Genomic DNA, 23,881 nt, shown 5'->3' on the forward strand with positions numbered 1-23,881 from the left:
CGGGGCGGTGGCGCAGCGGCCTCGTTCCGGGGCGGGCGGGCGCCGATCGCCGCGCGGCGCGGCGCGGGCGGGCGGGCGGGCGGGCGGGCAGGCCGGTCGGGGATGCCGCTCGGGCCGCCGCGGTCCTCGTGCCAGTGAGCGCCGCGCGCCGCCGCAGCCATGACGGTGGAGTTCGAGGAGTGCATCAAGGACTCGCCGCGCTTCAGGTGCGCCCCCCGGGCGCGGCGCGGCCCTTTGTGATCCGCCGGTTCGCAGCCCCTCTGGGTACCCGGGACCGCCGGGGGATGGGGCGCGGGAGGGGGAGCCGGTGCCGCCTTTGTACCCGGCGCCCGGGCTGGAGGCCAGAGCAGGAGGACTCGCCTTGGACAAAGCCCTCAGCAACCACAGCCCTAGAGCCCGGAACAAAAGATGCCCCTTGTGCCGATCGCCGCGCGCGAAGGGTGCGCGCGTGGGGCGGGGCGGCCTCTGGCGCGGCCACCTCTCCGTGGGAGTGTCCGTCCGCTTTGTGTCTAGACCTTCTGCGGGCCACCTGCACAGAGCTGAGACCTTGCCGGGCCCTGCAGCCCGACTCTGGCTAGGGTCGTCTGGGTGCGTCGGGTGTCTGCCCCTGGAATCTGTCTTGGTTCCTGTGCCCGGAGTAGTCAAGGGGGCGGGCAGCTGGAGCCACAGTTAGGGCTTGGGGAAGCTGCTTGGCAGGGTGACCTAGATGCCTGGCAGGGTGGGGGCTATCTGAGCAGACTGGATTCGAGAGACTGGTGGAGGTTCTGGGCTGTGCCTGGCCATGGGTTTGTGCTTTTAGTCCTTCCTGGGAGTGCAGGCGGGCTTATCTGTGTGGACATGTTCATGGTGTGCATGCATCTGCTCTAACGGGGCACCTCTTGTGTGTCAGGTGCTCATGATTGTGCTTGGGTACACTCGTATGAATTCTGCCCCTCTGCACCCTCCCTTGAGGTGCCAGCCCTTGGACATGAATGTGTGGGTGAGCTGCGCCCCTGGACTGCTGCTAGATACAGAGTGGGTGTTTATCATGCAAGGATGAGTTTAGGCACTAAGCGCATGTTAGTTTGTTCCTCTGTATCCCAGCACAGGGTACGTGTTTATGCAGCAAATCCATGAGTACACACTTTGTGTGTGTTGTGCTTCTGCGTGCGTCCATGTTTGATGGCACATGTGCCTGTCAGGCCTTGGCACACTTGCACTGGGTTGTGTGCATGTGTATGTGTGTGTGCTGAGTCTTTGAGGTGTGTTAGCAAGAGGGCCTGTGTGCGGTGCCTTGTGGGCCTCAGCATCGGTGCTCTCACCTCTGAGTCCCTGGATCCAGCGCCTTGCCCAGCTGCTTCACAGGGAGTCAGCAATGAAGGCCAGGGAAGACTGGATGAGGGGTTGAGACTGGACCAGAGAGTGGCCCCTGGCCCTGAGCAGAGGGCTAATGGTCACCTCTGCTCTCCCATCTTACATTCCTGACAGTTGATGGGGGGAATGTGAGCAACTCAGGTACCTATGATCCTGGGCTGGGGGCACCCACAGTGGGGCAGCTCCAGGCCCTCCCTCCCACACCAGCCTGCTTGCCAGGGGGCACCCACAGTGGGGCAGTGGATGCAGCTGATGCCTGGGCTTTGCTAGGTTTTCTTTGAAAGTACCTGGCTAAGACCCCAGGGTGGGGGCCAGGGAGATGCCCCTGACCTTGGGCCACAGAAGCTGCACTGTGTGGGTTTCAGGGTTGGGCTGAGATTTAACCAGGTTTTGAGGCCTTTGGGGGGTTCCCTTGTCCGTGTGCCCTCAGGTGCTGCTGAGGATGTAACATGGACTTCCTGGAGGCCAGCTTGGGGGCCAGGGTTAGGGTAGAGCTGGGTGGGAGAACGTGGTCAGCATATAGGGCCAAGTGACCCCAGCCCTGGGGGAAGAGGGACCCTGTCTGTGTGCTTGTGGCCTGGGCAGAGCCCTAGAGCCCTGGGTGCCTGTGGCTGGAGGGCTCCAGGCTCTCTTAGACTCACCGGGGCACCGCCCACCCCTTGTTCATAGTGCCCCCTCCCCTGGGTGGGGCTTCAGGCGCTGAGTCATGGCTCTGGTGGGGAAGCCAGCCTCACCCTCCTACCCACCATCCAAGCTGCTGAGGAAATCCTGGAGGGATGGCAGGAGAGGAGGCCTTGGTCCATGGAGGTGGGAGGAGAGAGATGAGGGGCATGGGGCCCCCAGGATGGGCTCTCTGCTGAGTGCCCACCTCACCCCCATGAGCACATTGTCACCATCTGGTACAGCGCCCCCCACCAGCTCTCTAGGGACCAGCTGCCCCCTCCCCACCCTCCTGGCTCAGGGGAGATGGCCCTCCATGCAGCTGCCCAGGGCAGTTGGGGTGACTGGGGCTCCAGGGGCCGTGTCTCTGCTCTGCTCTGCAGTATCCTCTCCTGGGCGGGTGGTCCTTCCATACCCTGGGCCCCTGGGTTGTGGGGAGGGGAGAGGCTACAGCGATGGTCAGGATCCTGTAGTCTCAGGCTGGGCATCCTGCTGGGGGTGGGGCAACACTGGTCTAAGCAGACGTCCCCTCTGACCCCTTCCTGCTCTGGAATTCAGAGACCCCTCAGCCCTGGGGCAGGGATGAGGGCTGCTCAGAGTGGAGGAGGACAGGGGATCTTCCAAGGGCCCTGACAAGGCAGCCTGGCACCCCTCCCCCACAGCTCCTAACTGAGGGAGTACTGAGCTGCCCCGCACATGAGGGACTAAGTCCCTCTCCCCCAAGCCTGGGAAACCCTGGAACATGGCCCTCTTCTACCAGCCACAGGGCAGCAAAGGGCCACTAGACCTGGACAGCCTCCTCTGCCCTGGCCCTGGCCCTGGAGGCTGCCTCCAGCCCCTGGCCCGAGCTCCATTCCACGTTGTCCCTTGTCCCCAGGAAGCCAGATGGGCCCAGCTCACCAGCTGAGTGGGTTGGGGGGGCCCTGGGATCCTGGCCCTCTTTCCCTGTTTCCTGTTCCCAGAGCATTGGGGGCGGGGGGGTGGGGAGTCACGTGCCTGATCCATCTGCCTCTCGCCTCGCCTTCCGGGATTCTCTGTCCACTGGCTTCTCTGGTGATGTCATCGTTAACTCTTCCCTCCCCAAGGCAGCCCCATTGTTAGGCCGTCCCAGTGGGAGTGGGCTCCTCCAAGGTCTGACCCACTGCTCCTTCCAGGCAGACAGGGCCAACTTGGTATTTGAGGTTGGGGGAGTAGTTGGGAGGTAGGGGCATGCCTCTGCTGGATGTCTCACTGTGCCAGGGAGCAGCCCCAGGTTTGCAGGCTCTGCTGACACAGGTCTGCGCCAGGGTCCGCCAGCCCCAGGCCAGAGTGGGCTACAGCTGAAGCTAAGGATTGGGGGGTCCAGATGGGGTCTGGGGTCAACTCTAGCCTTGGAGAGGTGTATAGGCTGGGCCGGGGGGCAGTGACTAGTGAGGCCCTGCATGTCCCCCTCCACAGGGCCCCGGCCCCTCCCTCTGTGCTAGGGACCACCCCCTCTCCTGTCCACAGACCCCATTTGGGGGCATCACAGCTGAGTAGGCCTCTATCTGCCTGGGATGGTGGTGGGCCCTGGAGGCTCTGCAGCCGTGGAGTCACGGTCCAGGTCCTGCCCCCTCTCGTCCTCCCTCTTCCGTGCCCCCACCCCAGTCCCCATGTCTTAGTCTGTCCAAGGGGCGTGGAGGAAGGTGGCCCTGCAGGAGCCAGTGGCTATCGACAGAGCAGCCCCTTCCCACTGCAGACCCCTTTGGGGAGGTGCCTGGGGAGACGAAGACCGGCTAAGTCGGTGGGGGAGGCTCGCTGCAGGCGGGTCTCCAGCCACCCTGTACCCGTCGCAGGGCAACTATCGATGAGGTGGAAACGGACGTGGTTGAGATCGAGGCCAAGCTGGACAAGGTGAGGGAAGGGCCTGGGGGCACACAGAGGGCTTGGTCCAGCTCACTCACAGCCACCAATACGAGCACAAGTGTGTGTTTATGCATAGCACGTGGGCCTGGCTGTCACTGGCCTTCATACCTGCCGCACACACACCTGTGTCTGGGTAGTTTCCTCTCGCCAAGCCAAGGAGGGGAGTCTTGGGGGAGGCAGGGGCAGCTGCTGGGGGGCTGTGCCTCTGAGTGGCTGGGTTAGGGGCCTGGGGCACAAGCAGGAGGGGAGGAGGGGTGGCATCCATGAGCCCCTGCTGGCTGATCCTGCTGTTCCTTGGCCAGGACTGCATGCCCACCCCAGTCCTGGGTCCCTGCTCCTGGCTTCCCTCTCTTGCTCCCACCTCCCACACTGGAGCCAAGGCCTGGGCAGTGCCAAGCTGTTGCCCAGCACCAGGTGGGCTTAGGACAGGTGGCGGGCAGTGGCCTTCTCTGCCTAGGGCTGCCCAGCTGTGTCCTGGGCACTGATGGGCCCTGAGCTGAATTCCGGCTGCCCTGGCAGGGTCCCAGCCCATGTGGTCTGGCCTTGGTGGTGGTGAGGGCTGGGTGCACAGGTGGCATGAGTGTCCCCCATCCGTCCTCTCCTGTCTGCAGCTGGTGAAGTTATGTAGCAGCATGATCGAGGCAGGCAAGGCCTACGTCACCACCAACAGACTCTTCGTGAGTGGCATCCGCGACCTGTCCCAGCAGTGCCAGGGCGACACTGTTATATCGGTGAGGGGCAGCTGACCTCTGACCTCTAGGCAGGGGCAGGCACAGGCAGGCAGCCCCTTGAGGGTGCCCCTGCCCTGGGAGCAGGTGGGCGTTTGTGCTGGGCCACAGGGGCCACTCTGTGGCTAGTGGGTGGGAGGTACTGACACTGGGGGCACGGCAGTCCCATTTAAGCAAGGGTCTCCCCACCCACCCCCAGGAATGTCTGCAGAGGTTTGGAGACAGCCTGCAGGAGATGGTCACCTACCACATGGTGAGCCCTGATGGGGGGAGTAGGGGGGCACTGCGCTTCCTTATAATCGCTGTCATCCCTTCCCAGGCAGCCACCCCTCGGGCTTCCTGCAGGCCCCACCCAGCCTGGAAGGCTCTGGGCTGGCTCTGGGAGAGCTGAGCTGGCAGGGGCGGGCTGTGGGGGAGGCCACGTTTCTGCTCCTGCAGTCTGGGTGTGGGGGGCCCACATTGCTGAAACTCTACTGTGTCCCAGGTGAGGGCTGGATAGCCAGCAAGGAGGTGCCTGGAACCTGCCCGTCTGGGGCTGAGGGTGGTAGGGGCTTGGCATAGGTGCCTTAGAGGGTTATCCAGGGCCATCAGACAAGGGTCATTGGCCAGGCTGACCCCACTGCTTCCCAGGATGGGTCTGTATGACCTTGAGCCCCTCAAGGGCCCCCCGCATGGACACACAGAACAGAATGAGGCCCATGTGGGTGGTCAGACCGTGGCCTGGAAACCAGAGCCCCAGACTAAACAAGGGGCCCCTCCCCCACAGGGGAAGTTCAGAAATAAACCAGTGCTGGACAGCTCGTCCGGCTTCAGCAGTCTGTCTATGTGTCTGTCTGCTTCTGGTTAGGGCCCAACCCTCTCCCCATGTTGAGCGGATCTGATTCTGGGTCCAGTTAGCACTGTGGGGGAAGCTCCTCCAGCCCCCTACAACCACTTCACCCTGCCCCCAGGCCAGATCACTCAGGAGCTTCGGCCACAGCCGGACCCTTCCAACTGCAGGGCTGGTCATCCTTAAGGTGGCCCCTCCCCAGGCTGGGGCACTGGCTGTCACTAGGGACCCTGGGTGTGCCTGCTCTGTCTGGGCCATGGGAGGGGGACAGCTTGGGCCTCGAGTCTGAGAGCCAAGTCGGGGAGATGGGCAGGTGGTCACAGCTGTTGTCTCTGGGCGCCGACCCAGGCCTGGGGGCTGCACCTGGTCCCTTGGACCCTGAGAGGCTTGCTCTGTGAGGGTGACCAGCTGGGGCCTAAGTGGGGCTGGACAGGGCATTCTCTGGTTCTTACCTGAGGGGATGGGGCCTGGCCTCTGGGGTCATGTGGGGGCAGGTCCCTGATACCTCCACCTTCCTATGCTCCCAGATCCTGTTTGACCAGGCCCAGAGGTCTGTGCGGCAGCAGCTCCACAACTTCGTCAAAGAGTGAGTGGCCCCAAGGGAGGCCTGGCCTCTCTAGGCCCCAGGAGGGCACGAGGCCACACCCATGCTGGGGTGTTTGAGCTGAGGGAGTCTGGGGCCCTGACACAAGGTCTGCAGGCTCTGGGTGGGGGGCTCAGTGTAGGCCAAGACTGGGCTGAGGAAACAGTGCTGGAGGGCAGGGACCACAGAGGGCAGCAAGAGGGCCCTCAGGCAGAGGTGAGGGCAGGACCATGGAAGGGTCAGGGTCGGGGTCATAGAGCAGGAGGTGGGGACTTGGCGGGGGTCTCAGCTCAGTGCTGTGTGTATAGTTGGGAATCCCCCAAGTGGAGCATCTGGAGTCCAGGGTAAGGCTAGGGGTCACCCCAAGCTGGACCAATCCTGTGGGTGAGGTGGTGAAGGGAAAGGGGGCCCTGGATTGGGGAAGGGACCTGAGGAGGAGGCGGCAGGGAGTGCTGGCTGTAGTGGGTGGGAGGCCAGGACAGGGAGGTGGGGAAGAGGGTTGTGGAGCACAGAGGGGCTAGGAGCAGAAAGAGGGCCTTTCTTGAAGGGGGGAGACCCCAGTGCACCCCTCCTCAGTCTCCCTGACCTGACACCCGCCGGCCTCCAGGGACGTGCGGAAGTTCAAGGAGACCAAGAAGCAGTTTGACAAAGTTCGGGAGGACATGGAGCTGTCGCTGGTGAGGAATGCCCAGGCCCCGAGGCACCGGCCCCACGAGGTAGAGGAAGCTACGGGTGCCCTGATCCTCGCCCGGAAGTGTTTCCGCCACCTGGCGCTGGACTATGTGCTCCAGGTGAGTCGCTGGGCCTTGGGTGTCACTGCAGACAGGGACCTGGTGTCTGGAGGGGCCCCTGTGACCTGAGAAAACTTCAGATGCTTGGGGAGGGACCTGGAGGGGGGAATGCCCCGGGCAAAGGCCCAGAGGTGAGGCCGTGCTTGGGACAAGCCAGGGCCAGAGGCTGCAGGACGGCTTGGAGCATGGGGTAGAGTTCATGGCTTTGTCCATGGAGAAACCATGAGAGGAGGGATGGGTACCAGTGTAGGGAGCATCAGATGAGCTGGTGGTCTCGGGGAGCCACAAGCACCCTGAGTGAACACAAGCAAGGTCCAGGCTCAGCCCTGATATCTTCACCTGTTCACTCCTTCCTTGGCAGATCAACGTCCTCCAAGCCAAGAAGAAGTTTGAGATTTTGGATTCTGTGAGTGCTGGGGTTGGGTGCACCTGTTGGGGCCCTGGGCACCATGGCTGGCAGCCGGGCCTCACCTGTGTCCCTACCCCCCCAGATGCTGTCCTTCATGCATGCCCAGTACAGCTTCTTCCAGCAGGGCTATAGCCTGCTGCACCAGCTGGACCCCTACATGAAGAAGCTGGCAGCCGAGGTGAGCCTGCGGGGAGGGGAAGCCAGGGCCAGCGTGTCAGGGGAGGGGGTCCACTTCCCTCTCTGTACCCCTCCCCACAGCTGGACCAGCTGGTGATCGACTCAGCAGTGGAGAAGCGGGAGATGGAGCGCAAGCATGCCGCCATCCAACAGCGGGTGAGGCCCTGCAGCCCTGGCCTCCCTGTGGAGGGGCCCCTCAGCCCTCTCCAAGTGTGGACCTGGGAGCCTGCCACAAAGACACACTCCCCGTCCCTCCCCAGGCCTGCCCATGCTCAGGCTGATTCTGATCCTCCTTGGAAGAGCAGTCAGAGGTGGGAGTCCTCATCCCTCAGGGTCTCAGCACCGTGAGAGGTCACTTAGAGGCCAGGACCAGCCCCCTCAGCCCACGGGCGCTAGGGCTGGGGCTGGGTGGAGGGTCCTACTGGGGCCTCTCTGCTCCTGGCCAGACGGCTGTCATGGCGCTGCCCTGGGCGGAGATGACTGCTGGTGGGAGCTGCTAGTTCCCAGGAGGAGGCAGCAGGGCTTCACTCACTGGCTCTCTCTCTCCCTGCTCCCGCTCCTCCCGCTCCCGCCCTCAGACGCTGCTGCAGGTGAGTGGGCACCCACCGGGGGGGGGGACAGGTGGGTGGGGCCTCTGTCCGCCTCGCCCTGTTTCAGCACCAAGGACACCTCCGCAGCCCCGGCGCTCCGACCCTGAACACCTCCCGGGGTGTGCCCAGCACCAGCGGAGGCTGCTGAGCTGGGACCGAGTCCCCTTCGGGAGCAGCTGCAGCTGTCCCTTCCCGCCCCCACTCAGCCAGGGGAGCAGGTGGCTGGGCCTCCTCTCCCACTGCCGGACATACAGGACAACGCTCAGTGTCTCCCTGGCCCGTGTGAATGGAGCTCTGTCAGGCTGGCTGGAGCAGCCCAGCTGGCGACTTGAATGGGGGACTGAGGACAAGGGAGGCGGCTTCCTTCCTGATCCTACCCAGAGGCTGCTGTCTGTGCTGGGCGGGGGGAGCTAGGGGGTGGGGCCAGAGCGCTCCGGGCCCCCAGCTGTGGCAGGAGGCATCTGCCCCCATGGGGTTTTGGTCAGGAAGTGGCTGTGAAGACCCACCCTCTCAACCTTGGCTGGGGGGAGCCTGGGAGGGCAGCCGTGTCCACACAGCAGTGGGTGGGTGCTCATGGGGGCTGGGCTCCGACTGCTCCCAGGACTTCTCCTACGATGAGCCCAAGGTGGAGTTTGATGTGGATGCACCCAGTGGGGTAGTGATGGAAGGCTACCTCTTCAAGAGGGCCAGCAACGCCTTCAAGACATGGAACCGGTAAGGGAGGCCCTTCCTCAGGGGACTGCAGGGCAGATAGGTGGGGGAGGGTGCCCAGCCTGGCTTGACCCCTCCTGGCCCATTCCCTACCCAGGCGCTGGTTCTCCATCCAGAACAGCCAGCTGGTCTACCAGAAGAAGCTCAAGGTGCACTGGGCCCAGGGCAGCAACTCCTGGGCCTTCTCACCTGGCCTGGGGGTGGGCAGTTGGGGGGGTTGGTATCACAGGGCTGAGGACACGGATGGGCACCATAGCCTGAGTGGCCAGGGACAGAGACCACTTGAACCCCAGGCAATCTGTGTCCTGGGTAGAGCAGTGAACGGGTGGTCAGGGTGGGGCAGGGGTGGGTGCTGAGCACGAGGACCAAGGCGGTCATGCCCACAGGACGTGCTGACTGTGGTAGTGGACGACCTCCGGCTCTGCTCTGTGAAGCCCTGTGAGGACGTCGAGCGGAGGTTCTGCTTTGAGGTCGTGTCGCCCACCAAGTAAGCAGGTCCTGCCCAGGGCGTGATGTGGCAAGAGCCCCTGCTTGCCCAGGCTGACAGGCCCCTTCCTGCAGGAGTTGCATGCTGCAAGCCGACTCAGAGAAACTGCGGCAGGCCTGGGTTCAGGCGGTGCAAGCCAGCATTGCCTCCGCCTATCGGGAGAGCCCTGACAGCTGCTACAGTGAGGTGGGCCTTCCCTGCATGTGCATGTACAACTCCCACAGGCCACACACCAGCACACATGTGCGTTCACACACCAGCACACATGTGCACATCAGTGTGTGTGCCCACATGGGGGTGCAGGCTCGTGCCTCAGGCACCCTGTCCTGTGTCGGCCCCTGTATCTGGGGAGGAAGAGGGGGCCCCCGCTGGGGAGACTGGGGTTGGAGCTCCCATGGGGTTGAGTGACCCCTCACCCGGTCCCCAGAGGCTGGACCGCACTGCCTCCCCGTCCACAAGCAGCATTGACTCTGCCACGGACTCTCGGGAACGCAGCGTCAAGGGTGAGAGTGTGCTGCAGCGGGTGCAGAACGTGGCCGGCAACAGCCAGTGTGGTGACTGCGGCCAGCCTGACCCGCGCTGGGCCAGCATCAACCTGGGTGTGCTGCTCTGCATCGAGTGCTCAGGCATCCACAGGTGGGCCTCCTGGGCGGTGTGGAGGGGGTGGGGGCGGAGCCGCGCCCTGACTCCTCCTCCCTCATCATCCAGGAGCCTGGGCGTCCACTGCTCCAAGGTGCGGTCCCTGACCCTGGACTCATGGGAACCGGAGCTACTGAAGGTGTGTGGGGTCCATTTCAGGCAGCTGGCGGGGGTGGGGGGGGTAGCAGGGTGGGGAGACAGGAGCCGGGTCTGCCCACTTGAGGGGAGGTCTGTGGGCTGGGCTGATGCTGGCCTCACCCTCTCCTGCCAGCTGATGTGTGAGCTTGGAAACAGCACCGTGAACCAGATCTACGAGGCCCAGTGTGAGGGGCCGGGCAGTAGGAAGCCTACAGCCAGCAGCCCCAGGTGAGGTGTGGGGTAGCCTAGGCAGGCCTGGGGAGCCCCCACCCACAAGTGCGGCTTCATGTCTGGTCCTGGTCCAGACAGGACAAGGAGGCCTGGATCAAGGACAAATATGTGGAGAAGAAGTTTGTGCGGAGGCCGCCCTCAGCACCAGCCCGGGAGGCCCCACAGCGCTGGAGGGTGCAGAAGTGCCAGCGTCACCACAGCTCTCCCCGAGCCCCTGCCCCCCGCCGCAGCAAAGTCCGGATGGAGCCCGTTCTGCCCTCTGTGGCAGCCCTGTGCTCAGGTGGGAGGGGGCCGGCAGGTGCACCCCAGTTCACAGGCCTGGGCAGGGGGTGAGCCTCCAGACTATGGACCCCAGGGAGGCCAGGGGTGGGGGAAGGAAGGAGCAGAGCCCCAAGCTCTGCCTGCCTCCCAGCCTGGCCCGGTTACTGCCCTGCTGCAGGCTCCATGGAGCCCAGGTTCCGCAGGGACTCGCTCTTCTGCCCGGACGAACTGGACTCCCTTTTCTCCTACTTCGATGCAGGGGCTGCTGCAGCCGGCCCACGCAGTAAGTCCCCTGCTGCCCACCACCCCCAGCTCAGCCAGGGCAGCTCAGAGCAGGGACCAGGCATGCTTGCTCAGAGGGTGGACAAGTACGGGACAGCTATGGCCACTCACCCAGGGACCGGAAGGATGGGCATTCCTTGCAGGAGGGACTAGTGTAGGGATGGGGAGAGTCTGGGGGCCAAGCAGGGCTAAGGCTGGGACAGTATCTCCAGGGGCTGGGGGTAATTCAGCCACTGACTTGGAGGCTGGAGCCATGACCCTCAGGGAGACCCGTGTGCAGTGTGCACACAGGAGTGTGTGTGTGGCATGACTGTGCACATGGGTACATACATGTGAGTGTGTACATGTGTACACACATGGGTGTGTGCACATACATGTGTGTTCGTGGACAGCTGTGTGCCAGACCAGCTCCTGAAAGACAATTGTGTGCATCTTCTCCAGCTCCTCCTGGAGTGGGGGTAGGGGGCACATGCTGCAGGTTGGGGCCCTCCCCGCCCTGTCGCCTGCCTGTAAAGTGTCTAACAGCACCCACTGGCCGGGGGCGTCTGGGCCGCCTTTCTGGGCAGTGTGGACAGAAGACATAGACGGGGGCCAAGAATTGGCAGGGCTGATGGGGTGAGCGGGTGCCCTCGGGCAGCAGAGGGCGCTGCCTCGCCGTCCCTCAGCTCTGGGCTCTTCTGTGAGGGCTGCTCTTGGGTGCCGCTCACTGCTGCCTGGAACCGCGTCTGGATGGAGACCTCCCCGCTTGCATTATGGCGGCGCTTCGGCCCATCCGTCCTGCTAGGGCCGGCCTGAGCGAGGGTGGGGATCACACCCACGGCTGTGCTCCTAGGGGGCGCTTAATCCTTGACTCTGTTGAGCTGTCACTTGATTTCCTCACCTTTCCTCCCATCCTGGGCAGGGCTCTCCTCTGCCCGCTAGTGGGGACTGATCCTGCTCCAGGCAGCATCCCCGGGAGTGTGGGCGGCCCTCCAGCCTTCCCCCAGACGCTCTCAGGACCCCCTCTGGCTGTGGACTTTGCAGGTCTGAGCAGCGACAGCGGCTTAGGGGGCAGCTCCGACGGCAGCTCAGATGTCCTGGCCTTCGGCGTGGGCTCTGTGGTGGACCGCGTCGCTGAGGAGGGTGAGTGCGCGGCTCCCCATCTCCGGCCCTGCGCCTCCCCCGCTCCGGGCCGGTTTACCGGCCCTGATCGCCCTGTCCTCGCAGAGGGTGCAGAGTCGGAGGAGTCCAGCGGCGAGGCGGACGGAGAGGCGGAGACCTGGGGCCTGGCAGACGTGCGCGAGCTGCATCCGGGGCTGCTGGCGCACCGCGCGGCGCGCACCCGCGACCTTCCCGCCCTGGCGGCGGCTCTGGCGCACGGGGCGGAGGTCAACTGGGCTGACGCGGAGGACGAGGGAAAGACGCCGCTGGTGCAGGCTGTACTGGGGGTAAGTAGGCGCCCGGCTGCGCCTGGGCCCAGGTGCAGCGTCTTCACAGCGGCTCTCCCTTGGTGCGCCAGCTTGAAGGGGCGTCGGGGTGTGGTGGGAGGTGGGGGGCCTGCAAGGAACCGTCTCCGTGGCTTGGCTCCGTCTGAACCATACCGCCTCCCCACGCCCGCTTCCCCAGGGCTCCCTGATCGTCTGTGAATTCCTCCTGCAAAACGGAGCGGACGTGAACCAAAGAGACAGCCACGGCCGGGCTCCCCTCCACCACGCCACGCTCCTTGGCCGTACTGGGTGAGTCGTGGGCTGGTCATACCCTCACTTCCCCCCGCCCCATGGGCCCGGGTTGCCAGCCCACCAGTACCTGCCCAAGGCCTGACCTGACTTGACCCCTCCGCTCTCAGCCAGGTCTGCCTGTTCTTGAAGAGGGGGGCGGACCAGCATGCCTTGGACCACGCTCAGCAGGACCCATTGAGCATCGCGGTGCAGGAAGCAAACGCCGACATCGTCACGCTGTGAGCAGGAGGGCGGTGTGCGTGGGGGACCCTGTGGGCGGTGCGGAGCACTTCACAAGGCCCGCCCTCCTCAGGTCTGGGACGCAGTGGGGTGGGGGCGGGCTAGGCTCTTCCCAAGGCCCGCCCTCTTCCAGGCTCCGTCTGGCGCGAATGGCCGAGGAGATGCGTGAGGCCGAGGCGCCCTCTGGCCAGCCGGGCTCTCTGACCGGCAGCAGCCCCACTGAGCTCCAGTACCGCAGGTGCATCCAGGAATTCATCAGCCTTCACCTGGACGAGAGCTAGGGCAGCGGGGTGGGCGGGACCCCCCCACCGGCCTGTTTCCGGAGAGCACTGGTGTTCCGGAGCTCCTGGAGGCCCTGCTGCCGGCTCTGCCCTCCTCCTCCAGCGGCCCCCACCCCGGGCCGGAGCAGGACCAGCACTGAGTCTTCTGAAGCTCCAGTCTTCCCCAGGAGGTGTTGCATCACTCCCCGCCCAGGGACCCTGTGTCTTCAGGTGACCCCTTCCTAGGGGGCCTGGGTTGCTCGTGTCACAAACCACTCTCAAGGCCCCATGTCACCTTGTGCTCCTCTCTGCTCCCCCAGGCCCGTGTCACCTCCTGCCCCTCTATCCCTGGGCCCATGCCACTTGGTGCCCCACTCTGCCCTCAGGGCCTGTGTCACCTCGTGCCCCCACTTTACTGCCCAAGGACACTGACCTGCTAGTTGGGTCCCTCCCATGCCCCTAGCCCCTCCGCTGGGCCCTGGGGCTGGTGGCTGGCCACCGGCACCTTGTGAGGGCAGAAGGGACCGCCCATCCAGGGAATCAACCCGTGTACCTCACTTAGCGACCCCAGCATCCAGGCTGGGCTTCTTGGGTGCTTGGGGCTCTGGCCTGGGGCCTCAGCCCTGACTGGGCACGGACGTCCTGAGGCCGTGTGGCTGGCCATGCAGCCCCATCTGTCCCTGCCTTTTCCCAGAGCGAGTGGCAAGTGCGTCGCTCTTCCCACCCCTGCATCTGATGTCCTTTGTCATGGACTGAGGGGTTTTCTACAATGACCTCGTTCTCACTTTGTCTCACGTCTTTTCTCTGGACTCAAGGACCACCTTGACCCCCAGCTCTGCCCGCTGCTGCGGGGGCTCTGCAGCTCAGCCCTGCCCCCTCACCAGCCTTGACCCTGGCTCAGCCCATGGGGCTTCAGCTCACCCCCAGGGCCCTCTGATGCCTTCTGCATTCCCCTTCCTGGAGCCCTGGGGCAGTGGCTGGGCCTCTCCCCATCTCTACCCTCGGCCAGTCCAAGGCCAGTTGGCTGGTCACTATGCAAAGGCTGCCCAGGGAGGCCCCATGGGCAGCAAGGTGGGCCCCCAACTCCCTCGCCTGCTGGCTGTGACACCCAGAGAGCAGAATTAACTCCTTCCTTTCTCCCTGCTTGAGCTCTGCCCCCACCTCCCACCCCACTGCCTGCGCCAGGGCCTTTGCTAGGGCCTCAGCTGGCGGGACCCGCCTCCACTCCAGATCACAGTTAATAAACAGCCGCTTGCACCCGCTTCCTTGCCTCACCCGCCTCACTCTGCTCTGTCTCGACTGGGGTGGGGGGGTCACCTGCCTTCCCCAAGGGGCGGCCCTGCGTGGGACAGCACCAGTGGTGCCCTCAAAGGGTGCAGTAAGCTGGAACCTGAGGGCCTGCCTGAAACCTGGGCTCCATTGATTAAAATCAGTTCCTGATACTCCATTCTGGCTGCCCCGCCCTTTTCTAGGATAGACACTAACTGGCGAGGATGGTCTGGTCCTAGCCTTGTCCCCTAGGCAAACTCTGCCCCATGTCCCCTACCCCACAACCCCCACAGAATCTGTGACTGAGGATGTGGCAGTACTATCTGGTTGGAGGTTTTCAGCTCACTCAGGAAACCAGGAGGGCAGGAGAAAACACCCTAGCCACCAGGTGAAATCATTTTATTGCAAAGTGTCCCCAGGTCACTGAGTGCCTGGGCCTGGCCCTGCCCTTCCTCCCATTGGCCCCAAGCTGAGTGAGGCTCTGCCCAATGCCTGCACACACCTACATGTAGGTACAGACAGACCTGTTGACACAGAAACATGCGGACATATGTCACTGGCAACAAACACACACTCCCATGTGGAGCGCCCCCCACACACGGGCACACACTCCACTTGGGCAGATGCTCCATCACAACCAGAACACGGGAATCCAGAGTGGTGGGGATGCTCCCTTATTCCCTGCCTGCCCTGGGCCTCCTTGAGACCTGTGAGGCCACCACTGGACAGGGCAGGGTGGATTGGCTAACAAGAAGCCCTTTTGTGCTCTGCCTGGCGGCGAGCCACCCCCCAGCTCTGGTGCTGCTGCTTCCTGGGCCCCAGGTTTGGGTTGGTTGGCCCAGGAAGCCCCATGGGGCTTGACTGGCCCACCCTGGGCAGTCAGGAGAGCCCACCGCTGCCACTGCCCCTAGGATCAGGCCAGGTTCAGACTGGTTCAGGTGTCAGGGGTCTCTGGGGCCCACGCTTGGCTGAACTCAGCCGAGACTCCTGCTGAAGTCCCGGCAGCATCTTGGTAGGTGAAGGCAGCCAGGCCCCGGGGCATTCGACGTTGTGTCTGCAGCCACTGGTCCACTGGCTGGCCTCTGGCTCGGAGGGTGCACCCTTGTGGCCGCCCTGGGCTGGCCCCGAGACCCACAGAGCCAGCGGCAGCACAGCAGTAGGGTGAGGGCTATGGCGTCCAGTAGCAGCTCTAGCACCTCCACAACCGAGAGGACGGAAGAACCGAACCACAGGCTCCAGAGGCTGCCCATGGCTGAGAGCAGCTGTGGCACCTGCGGGTGTTGGCAGTGGTGAGCAGAGGCCCAGGTGCTGGCCCCACCCCTCTCCCGGCCCTGGCCCAGGAGGCAGCTCACCGAGTAGACCGGTGTCTCGTCCACCGTGCGGTAGTTGAGCTCCTGATAGAAAATGTTCACCTTGGCCAGGCTGATGCTGGGGCAGGGCTCAGGTGAGAGGGGCTGAGCCCCAGACCTGCTGGTGGGGCCCTCTGTGCGGGCCCTGGAGGGCGAGGAGGGCAGGGGCAGCGGCCAGGACTTGATAGAGGCAGAAGATGGCCATGGGTTCCGTCGGCTTGGCTCACCCAGCACAGCCAGGACCCAGTCCTGCACACAAAAAACTTGCTGTGGCCGCGGCTCCTCCTGGCCCTTGGGCGCTGCAGGGTGGTGTGAGGGCAGGACTGTGGGGACACAGGCCAGTCCTGGGAGGGCTCTCTGCCCATGATCTCCCTACTTGTCCATCCCTCAACCCCCACTTTGGGGACTCACAGCTGATGTGGAGGAAGGCCATCTGGAGGTCCCGGCAGAGAGCTTGTACGAAGACTCCCTGGGAGAGACAGCCCCGTCACACCCCTGTGTGCTGGCCCCCGGCAGACCAAACAGAGCCCAGCACACCCCCTCACCTGCAAGGCCGCGGGCATCGGGTGGTGCAGGGAAGCTGGTGGGTCTTCAGTTTCTGGTAGAGGTGGTGGAAGCAGTGACCTGGGGAGACAGTCACGGGTGAACCTATGAGAAGCGACCCAGGGGCGGTGGGGAGGTCTGCTGTCGGCCAAACAGGCTGGTAGGGTGGGGCGGGGAGCTCACCCCAGGCTGGGTGCCGCATGTAGCTGCAGTACTCGGCCCCCGCCGGCAGAGGGTAGAAGAAGTAGCCGCAGGAGCAGGTCTCCACCATCAGATGCTGAAAGCAGGAGACCAGACAGGCCTAGGGGGACAGTGGGGGCTGAAGCTGGGGGTCCGGAGCAGCTGCCCCTCTCCCTGGCCTGCCTGCCTCCCCTCCTTCCCACTGGCCTGCTCCCCCACCCACTCCCCAGCCCCTTCCCTGGGCCCCTTCCCCGCCTCCCCATCCTCCACGCCCAGACTCACCTGCCTGGTGTAGGAGGTGTTGTACAGTAGCTGCACGTCCACGCTGCCTGTGCTGTCCATGCACTGCCCATAGGGGCTCCCGAGCCGGTGCACCTCGTCCTGGGGGAAGGGGGGCTACTCAGTCCTGCTGCCTCGAGCTGGAGGTCCTGCCCCCACCCCCCAGGGTTGGAAACAGGCTGAGAGCCTGGAGGCAGGGGAGGCCCACCTCACGGATGTCAATGGTGGTCTCTGTCCCTGGCCGGATGCTGAAGCCCTGATGCTCCAGGAAGGGCGTGTGGTCTTGTGGGTGGATCATGACCTTGATGCCAGCCTTCGTGGACAGTAGAGGGAGGTGGTCCAGCTGCTCAGCCCTGAGGACCAGGCTGATCCCTGGGGGAGGCCAGGGGTGAGGCCAGGTCGGCCTGGACACCCCGCCCGCACCCAGTCCCGGCTGGCACTCACTGTGGGTGACGCCTGGTCGTTGTGCGGCCCAGACACCGTTGAAAGTGTAGCAGCTGCCGTAGGTGGGGTGGTGGGATGTCTGGAAGTGCCTGGAACCAGGGGCCATGCTCAGACAAGCACACGCCCTCCACCCACCACCCTGCTGTGTGTGGCCTGGGGTTCTGGGGAGGGGAGCACAGGTGCCTTGTCTCTGGAGGGAGCCATGGGGCCGGCAGACCACTGGGTGGGGTGGGGGGAGCGGACACTGGTCTGTACTCACTGGGCATGGCAGTCCCGGTCATCGTAGCGGCAGGAGAAGACAAAGTGGCTGCCGTGGCTGTCCTCGTGGGCAGCGGGCAGCAGGGCCAGGATGTTTATGTAGTGGAAGCGGTACCACTCCCGGGCGGCCACCACGCCGGAGGAGTAGGCCCGCTCAACACAGTCGCCGCCAGTGCTGTTACACTGTGGGGCATGGGGTCAGTGTGGGCGCGACTGGCCTGCCCGAGTCCCATGCAGACCCCCCGGGCTGGACACTCACCAGTTTGAAGCCCACTCTGTTCTGGCCGTCCAAGGGCCTCAGCCTCTGCAGGCGGATCCTACGGTCCAGATGGAAGGCGGGCTCTGGACCTGGGACCTCGGCCCCCAGGGCGTCCATGCTGTCGCTAAAGTTGAACCGATACAGGGAGTAGATGCTCTCCCGGGCAAAGTCATCCAGAACCCGCAGATGGTGGCGGGCTAAGTGTGGCCTGGGGGCAGGGCAGGGGTGGGGGTCAGAGTCAGAGCCAGGGCCCCTTAGCACGCGCACTTTGGAGAGAGCCAAGCTGGCCCCCAGGCACTGATCCCGAAGTCGCAGACAGGATAGGAGCCCCCCACCCCGTGCCATCCTCAGAAACCTAGAAGGTGGTTCTGAATACAGAGCCGGGGCTGCAGAGGGAAGTCAGACCCCCGGCCTGGCCTGCCTCCCACCCCCGGGACCCCATCCTCCTCTGGCTCATTCACAGCCCTTCCCTGTCTTTGCTCTGTTGACTCCACACTGCAATGTTACCCTGCTCCCCTCTCCTGGGCACCTGCTCTTCTGGAAAGCCTCCGGCTCTCCTCCCCTCCCCATCCTGGGCTGCCTAACTCCTGAAGGTCCCTCCAGCCTGGCACTGGTCACAGTAACACTCAGCTTATTCTTCTTGTCCTTTAGCCCTGCCCCTGGGGCACAGAGCAGGAAGAGGTGGGTTGTCCTGCTGTGACCGCACCAGGGGAGGGGCCCCCAGGCTGGACCAGCCCTCACCGGTGTGGGTTCATGTCGCACAGAGTGACCGATGGGAAGAGCTTGCGCTCCGAGTGCACGGACACTGTCATGATGACCGGGTAACGCCAGTACTGCTCGAAGAGGAGTGCGAACTGCCAGTAGAGCACGCCCAGGGCTCCTGCCAGCAGTAGCCCCCAGGAGGCCGTCTTGAGGCGGTTCTGGCTGGAGCAAACAAGGCGGATGGTGCCGTGGATAGTGGAGTTGGTGCAGAAGAAGGTGACCAGCTCCCTGAAGGAGGCGTGCAGCTCTACCAGCCTCTCTCCATGTTCCTCCTCGGGCAGCGTCGGTGGGGATGCCTGGGGGCATGTCCAGGTTCCTGGCCCCCCACCCACTGTTTGGCCCGTGCCTTCAGCCTGCATCTGAGAAGTGAGACTCAGCGGGGCTCCAGCCCACCACTTGGCCTGACCCCACCCGGGTCTCCCCACCTGGGCCATCAGCCTTCCATTCTCCATGCCTGGGAATTCCCAGAATTGTCACATCCCTCAGCCACCTGTGGCCTAGCCCGGCTTGCTGATGCTTGAGAAAAACCCCATCAGAAGCTGGTCCATAACATGGGACCAACTCTGTTGCCCCTACTCCCGTGGTGACAAGCAGGGCACCAAGCAGCCTCTACAGGCGTGTCTTATGGCCAGAGTTGAGCCTGGGTGGTGGAGCAGGGACAGCAGGGGACATAGGCTCTAGGCTGTGCCAGGCCTTGTTGGAAGGTGGCTCAAGGCTGGAGGCTTGGGTGGGTCTCTGCTGCCATCTGCCAAGTGGGGCAGGGGCCTCTGGTGAGGGGCAGCCAGGTGACCTGCTCTGAGTGGGCCTAGGGCCCAGCATTGGGGGTTGACTGAACCCTGGGCCCCAACAGCCTCCAACAAACCTCAGTGGCCAGCATAGCCATGCTGGATTGGGGCCAATGGAGCCACACAAGTCCAGCCACATCTGGGCCAAGGGTCAGGCCTGTAGCCTGTTGGGAACTGTGGGCCTGTGTGGGGGTGTTGTCCGCCGAGCTGAGTCCAGGGATGCTCTGTTTGTGGGCCTCGGGCTTCCAGAAAGTAGGCAGCAGTCTGGCCAGACATGGTGGGGACCTGAGGGCTCCAGGGAGGTTGACCTGAGGCCTGCCTGGCCCCACTCCCACCCGGAGGCTCCAGCATCCTGGGACCTTGGTCCCTCAGTGCACAGGGCCATGGGGCCTGACCAGGTCAGGCTGGCTGGCCCGGGACACGCACTGAGTCACTGCCTGGGCTTCCTACGGACTTTCCAGAGTGTCCCCATCTTGGTCTGAATCATTAGGCCTCTTGCAGCTGGGGTGTAGCCTCCTGGGTTCTGGCCCCTCTAGGCAACTGGGCCTGGGCTGATGCCTTGGGAGGGGGCTGAGCCAAGGAAGGGCCTGGTGTGTCTCAGCCAGCACATGCTGGCCTGGACACCCAGCACCCACCAGCTGCCTGGGGCCCAGGTAGGAGGTGGGGGTGGTCAGCCCGGGCCTCAGGTTTGTGGAGGCGGCCAGGCCAGAAAAATGTGCCAGCATGGGTGCTGCTGGTGGGCCCCCTGTGGCACAGAGCGCTGCCCACACGGGTGTCCCGTGACCACATGGAGCCCTCACAGGGCAGCAGGACCTTTAGCTTCGTGATATAGGCGAGGGAAAAGGGCCTCCAGAAGGTTCTTTCCGACTCCAGTAACCATGTTTCCAGACTGGCCACCTCCCACCCTGGCTGGGGCTGCCAGGCAGGAGGAAGGTAGCTTCCTGAGATGGGGGGTGGGGTCCCCGACACCTCAGCCACGGCAGGAGTGGGGGTGCACCACTCCTCCACACAGTACACGCACGCGCACAGCTGTGCACACACACACACTCCTCTCACACACAGCAAGCCCTCTGTCAGTAGGGGTGCATGACAAAGGCGTGGATGGGAGCCTCTGCCCTTGCCCCGCCTGTGCCTGTGCTCCAGACGATGTGGGGGACATGGCCCCTCCACCTCAAGCCGGGGAGACCCCAGTGACGGCCCGCCCTGATGCCCTGGTACCTCGAGGCTGCACCCTCCCTGTGCATGGGCATCCATCCTCTGGTGCTGGCGGCTGCAACAGCGGTGACTGTAGCAGTGCTGATGGCACTTCTAGCAGGTGACAAAGTGGGCTGTGGCCCGAGGCTGGCCAAGCAGCCTCCTGTTTATAACAGGCTGGGCGTGGGGAGCGGTGGTGGGGCGGAGCCTGGCAGGGAAAGCCACATCTGCTCTGGTCCCGGAAGGGGAAGCCTTTGGGGTAGGGATGGGGGTCCTTCACCTCAGTGAGGCTCTCTTGCCCACGTTCCTGGAAGTGAGGTCTGGGGGCCTGGCCCTGGCAGTGGGTGAGGGGCTCCAGGTTTCTGGAGGGTGAAGAGGGACCCCACTCCGGTAGACCCTGGGGTGCCTGGCCCCCTCCCCTGTCCACTCTCCTCCCACCTGGCCTGGGAGAATGCTTGCTTGCCTCCACCTGCCCAGCTCTAACCACAGGTGTCTGTGGCCAGGGGTCCCCAGGCAGGGGCCTCCACTCCCAGAACATGGGTGTCCCTTGGTGCTGGCTGCCCAGCCCCTGGGACAGGTACCTACTGTGGGAGTAAGTTGGGGCCTGGGTGGGCAGGTGGTGCCCATAGCTCAGCCTCCCAGGAGGCACAGAGACCCTGCGCCAGCCACACACCACATTCAGGGTCCAAGTCCACCACCTCCCGGCTGAAATCTTCGGCCCCAGAGTGATTGCCTGAGGCCAGACAGTGTGTGAAAGGCTGGAGAGCCCCCAGGAGGACCCACGGGGAACCCAACAGGGTTCCATGAGGCCAGAGGCCTCGCCATCCCAAATAATCAGACCCTCCGCTTGGCCCTCTGCCCCTCCCACACAGGCTCTGGGTTCCTGACGGCCCACCCCAAATGGGTGCTGAGATGAGGGAGGAAGCCCCCACCTTCGCTAGGCCCTTCTGGTGGGGGTTTGGCTCTGAGGAGGGGTGAGGTCATCAGCCTCCTGCCTTTGGAAGGGGCAGATGGCAGCCGGGGACCTCTGGGAGAGGGAAGTCACGCTCAGGGAAGAGCTGGCCCTGGACTCATCTAGGTGTGAGTGCGAATCACAGCTTCCTCAGTCATCGGCTGTGTGACGTTGAACAAATTACTCAACCTCTCTGAGCCCGTTTCCTCAAGCACAAAGTGGGGCTGAGTTTCCTCTTGAAGCTCGAGATTCAAAGGTGAGACCAAGTGATGTCACGGAGCTCGCATCAGAGCCCCATCTTCCTGCTTCTGAGGAGGCTGCCCCAGAACCCACCTTTGGGAGGCCAGAGACACAGAGACTGTGGCCAGTGGCAGTGAGGCCAGCAGCCCCCTCCTCCCTTCCCTGCCTGACCCCTCTCCTGCCTCCCCAGGCTCCTCCAGTGCCTGGAGGAGCAGAAGGCGCTGTCTGGGACCAGACAGGGCATCTCCAGCTTCTCACACAACAGGGGCTTGTGTGACTGCTCCTTGACAGCTGTGTGTTGAGAGAATTAGAGAAATTATTTAGGGCCCTATGTCCCCCACCCTCTCTCCAGAGGGACAGCTGGCCCCAGCCTGCTGAGCATGGCCCCATTGAGCCTTCAAGTGGTGGCTTTCCCTGAAGCTGGACCTAGGGACACCAATGTGCCTCCTTCCAGACTGTGGACACCCAGCACTTCATGGGACCCCTGGGCTCCACTTTCACACCTGTGGGTGTCTCCACCCTCAGAGACAGCTAAGAGTTGGTCCTGGAAGGATTCTGGTGCAGCAGCTATGAAGTCTGAGCCAATGGGCTCTGCATGTGTGCCAGATTCTGGGGGCCAGGGGCATCCGCCCCAGCCTGGGGGGCTGCACCATCTGGAGTCCCTGCCCACTGGCAAGTAGGAAGCCTCCTCGGTGCTACTGCAGCACCTCCCTGTCCCCCAGGTCCTGACTGCAGTGTCAAGCAGGGATTCCGGCCACCACGGAGGGGGCTCCTCGAGGTACTGGCCACTAGAGATGGGCCGAGTGTGTGATGTTGCCCGTGTGGGGCTCAGGGTCTGGTCTTGTGTCTCTCTCACACCTGCGCTTGAAACACCCAGCGCCTCAGGGCAGCCTCCCTTACATAACTCTCCTCAAGCTAAAAACAGCTGGGCCCGCCCTGCGTGGGGATGGCAGAGCCCGGAGGAGGCAGGGGAGAGAAGGAAGCTTGAGATGTTTTCTGAGTGTGGCAGCAGGAGGTGGAGCCTGGGACCGCCAGCCTCCCCATGAGGAAGGAGGGCCAGGGCCAGCGAAGCTCACTCACGGCAGGGGGAGGTAGCAGGCTGCTTCCCCCCGGCTGGCTGGCCTGGTGCTGGCCTGAGGGGCGATGGGCACTTCTGTTTCTGCCCCTGGGCCTGGGCCAGCACTGCAGTGACTGCTCATATCTTGTCTGAGGTGCCCCGGGTGGGCCAGATTCAGTGGCGATCATGGCCCCGTCTGCCTTCTGCCAGTGGCCATGGCTGGACCCGTTGGAGCTTGGGGTCCACTGTCAATGGTCATGTGGTTAGTACCCCTGACTGGTGCTGTATACTGAAAGGCAGTCAGGGTTGTGGTCAAGGGTGAGACTTTGGGGTTTGAACCCCAGATCTGCCTAGCGACAGCCTCTCTGGATTAGTCCCAGCTGATGACCAAGGCCTGTCTCACAGTCAGTGCAGCGTCTGCCCTGGCACAGCCCTGTGGGGGCACACCCCAGCCCCCACTCACCAGGAAGGGTGGTGAGGAGTGTGCTGGCCCGCCTGCTGCCCAGCCCTCCTGTATCCAAACCCCCACCCGAATGCCATCCTCACCTGCTCCAAAGTGTTTCCCAGTGCTATCCCAGAGACTCTCTGCTCCCCAGGGACTTCCCTGGACTCCTCACCTCCCTGCTCTGCCTCCCCCTCCCCCAGGGCCTGGGAGGGGACCGTGGGAGCAGAAAGTGAGGCTCAGTGCAGCGGCCACTGCTGCAATAATGACCCTATTCATGGGCTAGGCGGAAAATTCAGTCGGAGAACAGTGTAACTCTTTTTATGAGGACAGCTCTCCCCCTGGGCAGGGGCTGGGCAGGATTCCTACGCTGGACCCCACCTGGCACAGGTTCCAGTGGGGTTCCTGGCTCCACAATCACTGCGGTCACACAAGGTCACCAAGGATTCGATTCTCAGGGACCCAGGTGGTTCAGTCGCCAGGGACGCGGACTGCCTTCAGCGCTTCCCTGTTAAGTGGGCACAAGAACTGGGTCCTCCAGGCGGGACTGGGCCGATTCTTTGGAAGGGGGCGGTGGGAGGGTCGAGGTACCAGGGAACTTGGGCGGGGCTCATCCCGGCATCTCGGGGGTTACCTTCTAACTGGGCCTGTTTTCCCGCGGAAGGCAGGGGATCATGAGAAGGGGAACGTGCAGGGTCGGGGGGCCCCGGAGCCCGGCGGCCGCTGACAGCGATGTGGCCGAGGGACCAACAGGAGGGCCAGCCGTGGCTGATTGGGCCAGACCTGCCCTGAGCTCGTTCTCCGCCCCTCGGAGCTGCCTGTCAGTGCGCATGCGCCGACTGCTTCTGCCTCCCGGGACTAAAGGCGACAGCGAGATGCAGGCGACCTCCGCCTGGCCGTCTAGAGCGGCCGCCTCAA

At 64.0% G+C, this 23,881-nt stretch overlaps 2 protein-coding genes across 5 annotated transcripts; one reads left to right on the plus strand and one right to left on the minus strand.

The window, feature by feature from the left end:
• The first annotated feature begins 44 nt into the window (after positions 1-44).
• On the plus strand, positions 45-14,397 carry ACAP3 (ArfGAP with coiled-coil, ankyrin repeat and PH domains 3). 3 transcript variants are annotated; one of them, XM_027565248.1, is made up of 24 exons: positions 45-206; positions 3,828-3,885; positions 4,509-4,628; positions 4,825-4,878; positions 5,982-6,040; positions 6,645-6,828; positions 7,190-7,234; positions 7,320-7,415; positions 7,496-7,570; positions 7,993-8,004; positions 8,606-8,718; positions 8,813-8,864; positions 9,102-9,202; positions 9,277-9,388; positions 9,630-9,838; positions 9,911-9,980; positions 10,113-10,207; positions 10,285-10,490; positions 10,650-10,754; positions 11,777-11,875; positions 11,960-12,180; positions 12,359-12,468; positions 12,579-12,689; positions 12,824-14,397. In XM_027565248.1, exons 1-24 carry the CDS (start codon positions 160-162, stop codon positions 12,969-12,971), a joined length of 2,502 nt encoding a protein of 833 aa, XP_027421049.1. In that variant the 5' UTR covers positions 45-159; the 3' UTR covers positions 12,972-14,397. The 3 variants fall into 3 exon arrangements, with proteins under 3 accessions (XP_027421049.1, XP_027421050.1, XP_027421048.1); XM_027565247.1 differs by lacking the exon at positions 45-206 and adding an exon at positions 611-2,160; XM_027565249.1 differs by having other exon boundaries at positions 58-206; positions 7,675-8,718.
• Positions 14,398-14,603: 206 nt separating this feature from the next.
• On the minus strand, positions 14,604-23,842 carry SCNN1D (sodium channel epithelial 1 delta subunit). 2 transcript variants are annotated; one of them, XM_027565252.1, is made up of 13 exons: positions 23,598-23,842; positions 20,297-23,471; positions 18,273-18,652; positions 17,532-17,739; positions 17,274-17,455; positions 17,015-17,103; positions 16,779-16,942; positions 16,574-16,672; positions 16,295-16,412; positions 16,114-16,192; positions 15,980-16,037; positions 15,572-15,817; positions 14,604-15,490 (listed from the first exon to the last, which is right to left on the minus strand). In XM_027565252.1, the coding sequence occupies exons 2-13, from the start codon at positions 20,330-20,332 to the stop codon at positions 15,194-15,196; spliced, it is 1,956 nt and encodes a 651-aa protein (XP_027421053.1). In that variant the 5' UTR covers positions 20,333-23,471; positions 23,598-23,842; the 3' UTR covers positions 14,604-15,193. The 2 variants fall into 2 exon arrangements, with proteins under 2 accessions (XP_027421053.1, XP_027421052.1); XM_027565251.1 differs by having other exon boundaries at positions 18,273-23,471.
• Between the last annotated feature and the right edge of the window lie 39 nt (positions 23,843-23,881).

This window comes from Bos indicus x Bos taurus, chromosome 16 (genome assembly GCF_003369695.1).
Source record: "Bos indicus x Bos taurus breed Angus x Brahman F1 hybrid chromosome 16, Bos_hybrid_MaternalHap_v2.0, whole genome shotgun sequence".
In the NCBI taxonomy this organism is placed as follows: Eukaryota; Metazoa; Chordata; class Mammalia; order Artiodactyla; family Bovidae; genus Bos; species Bos indicus x Bos taurus.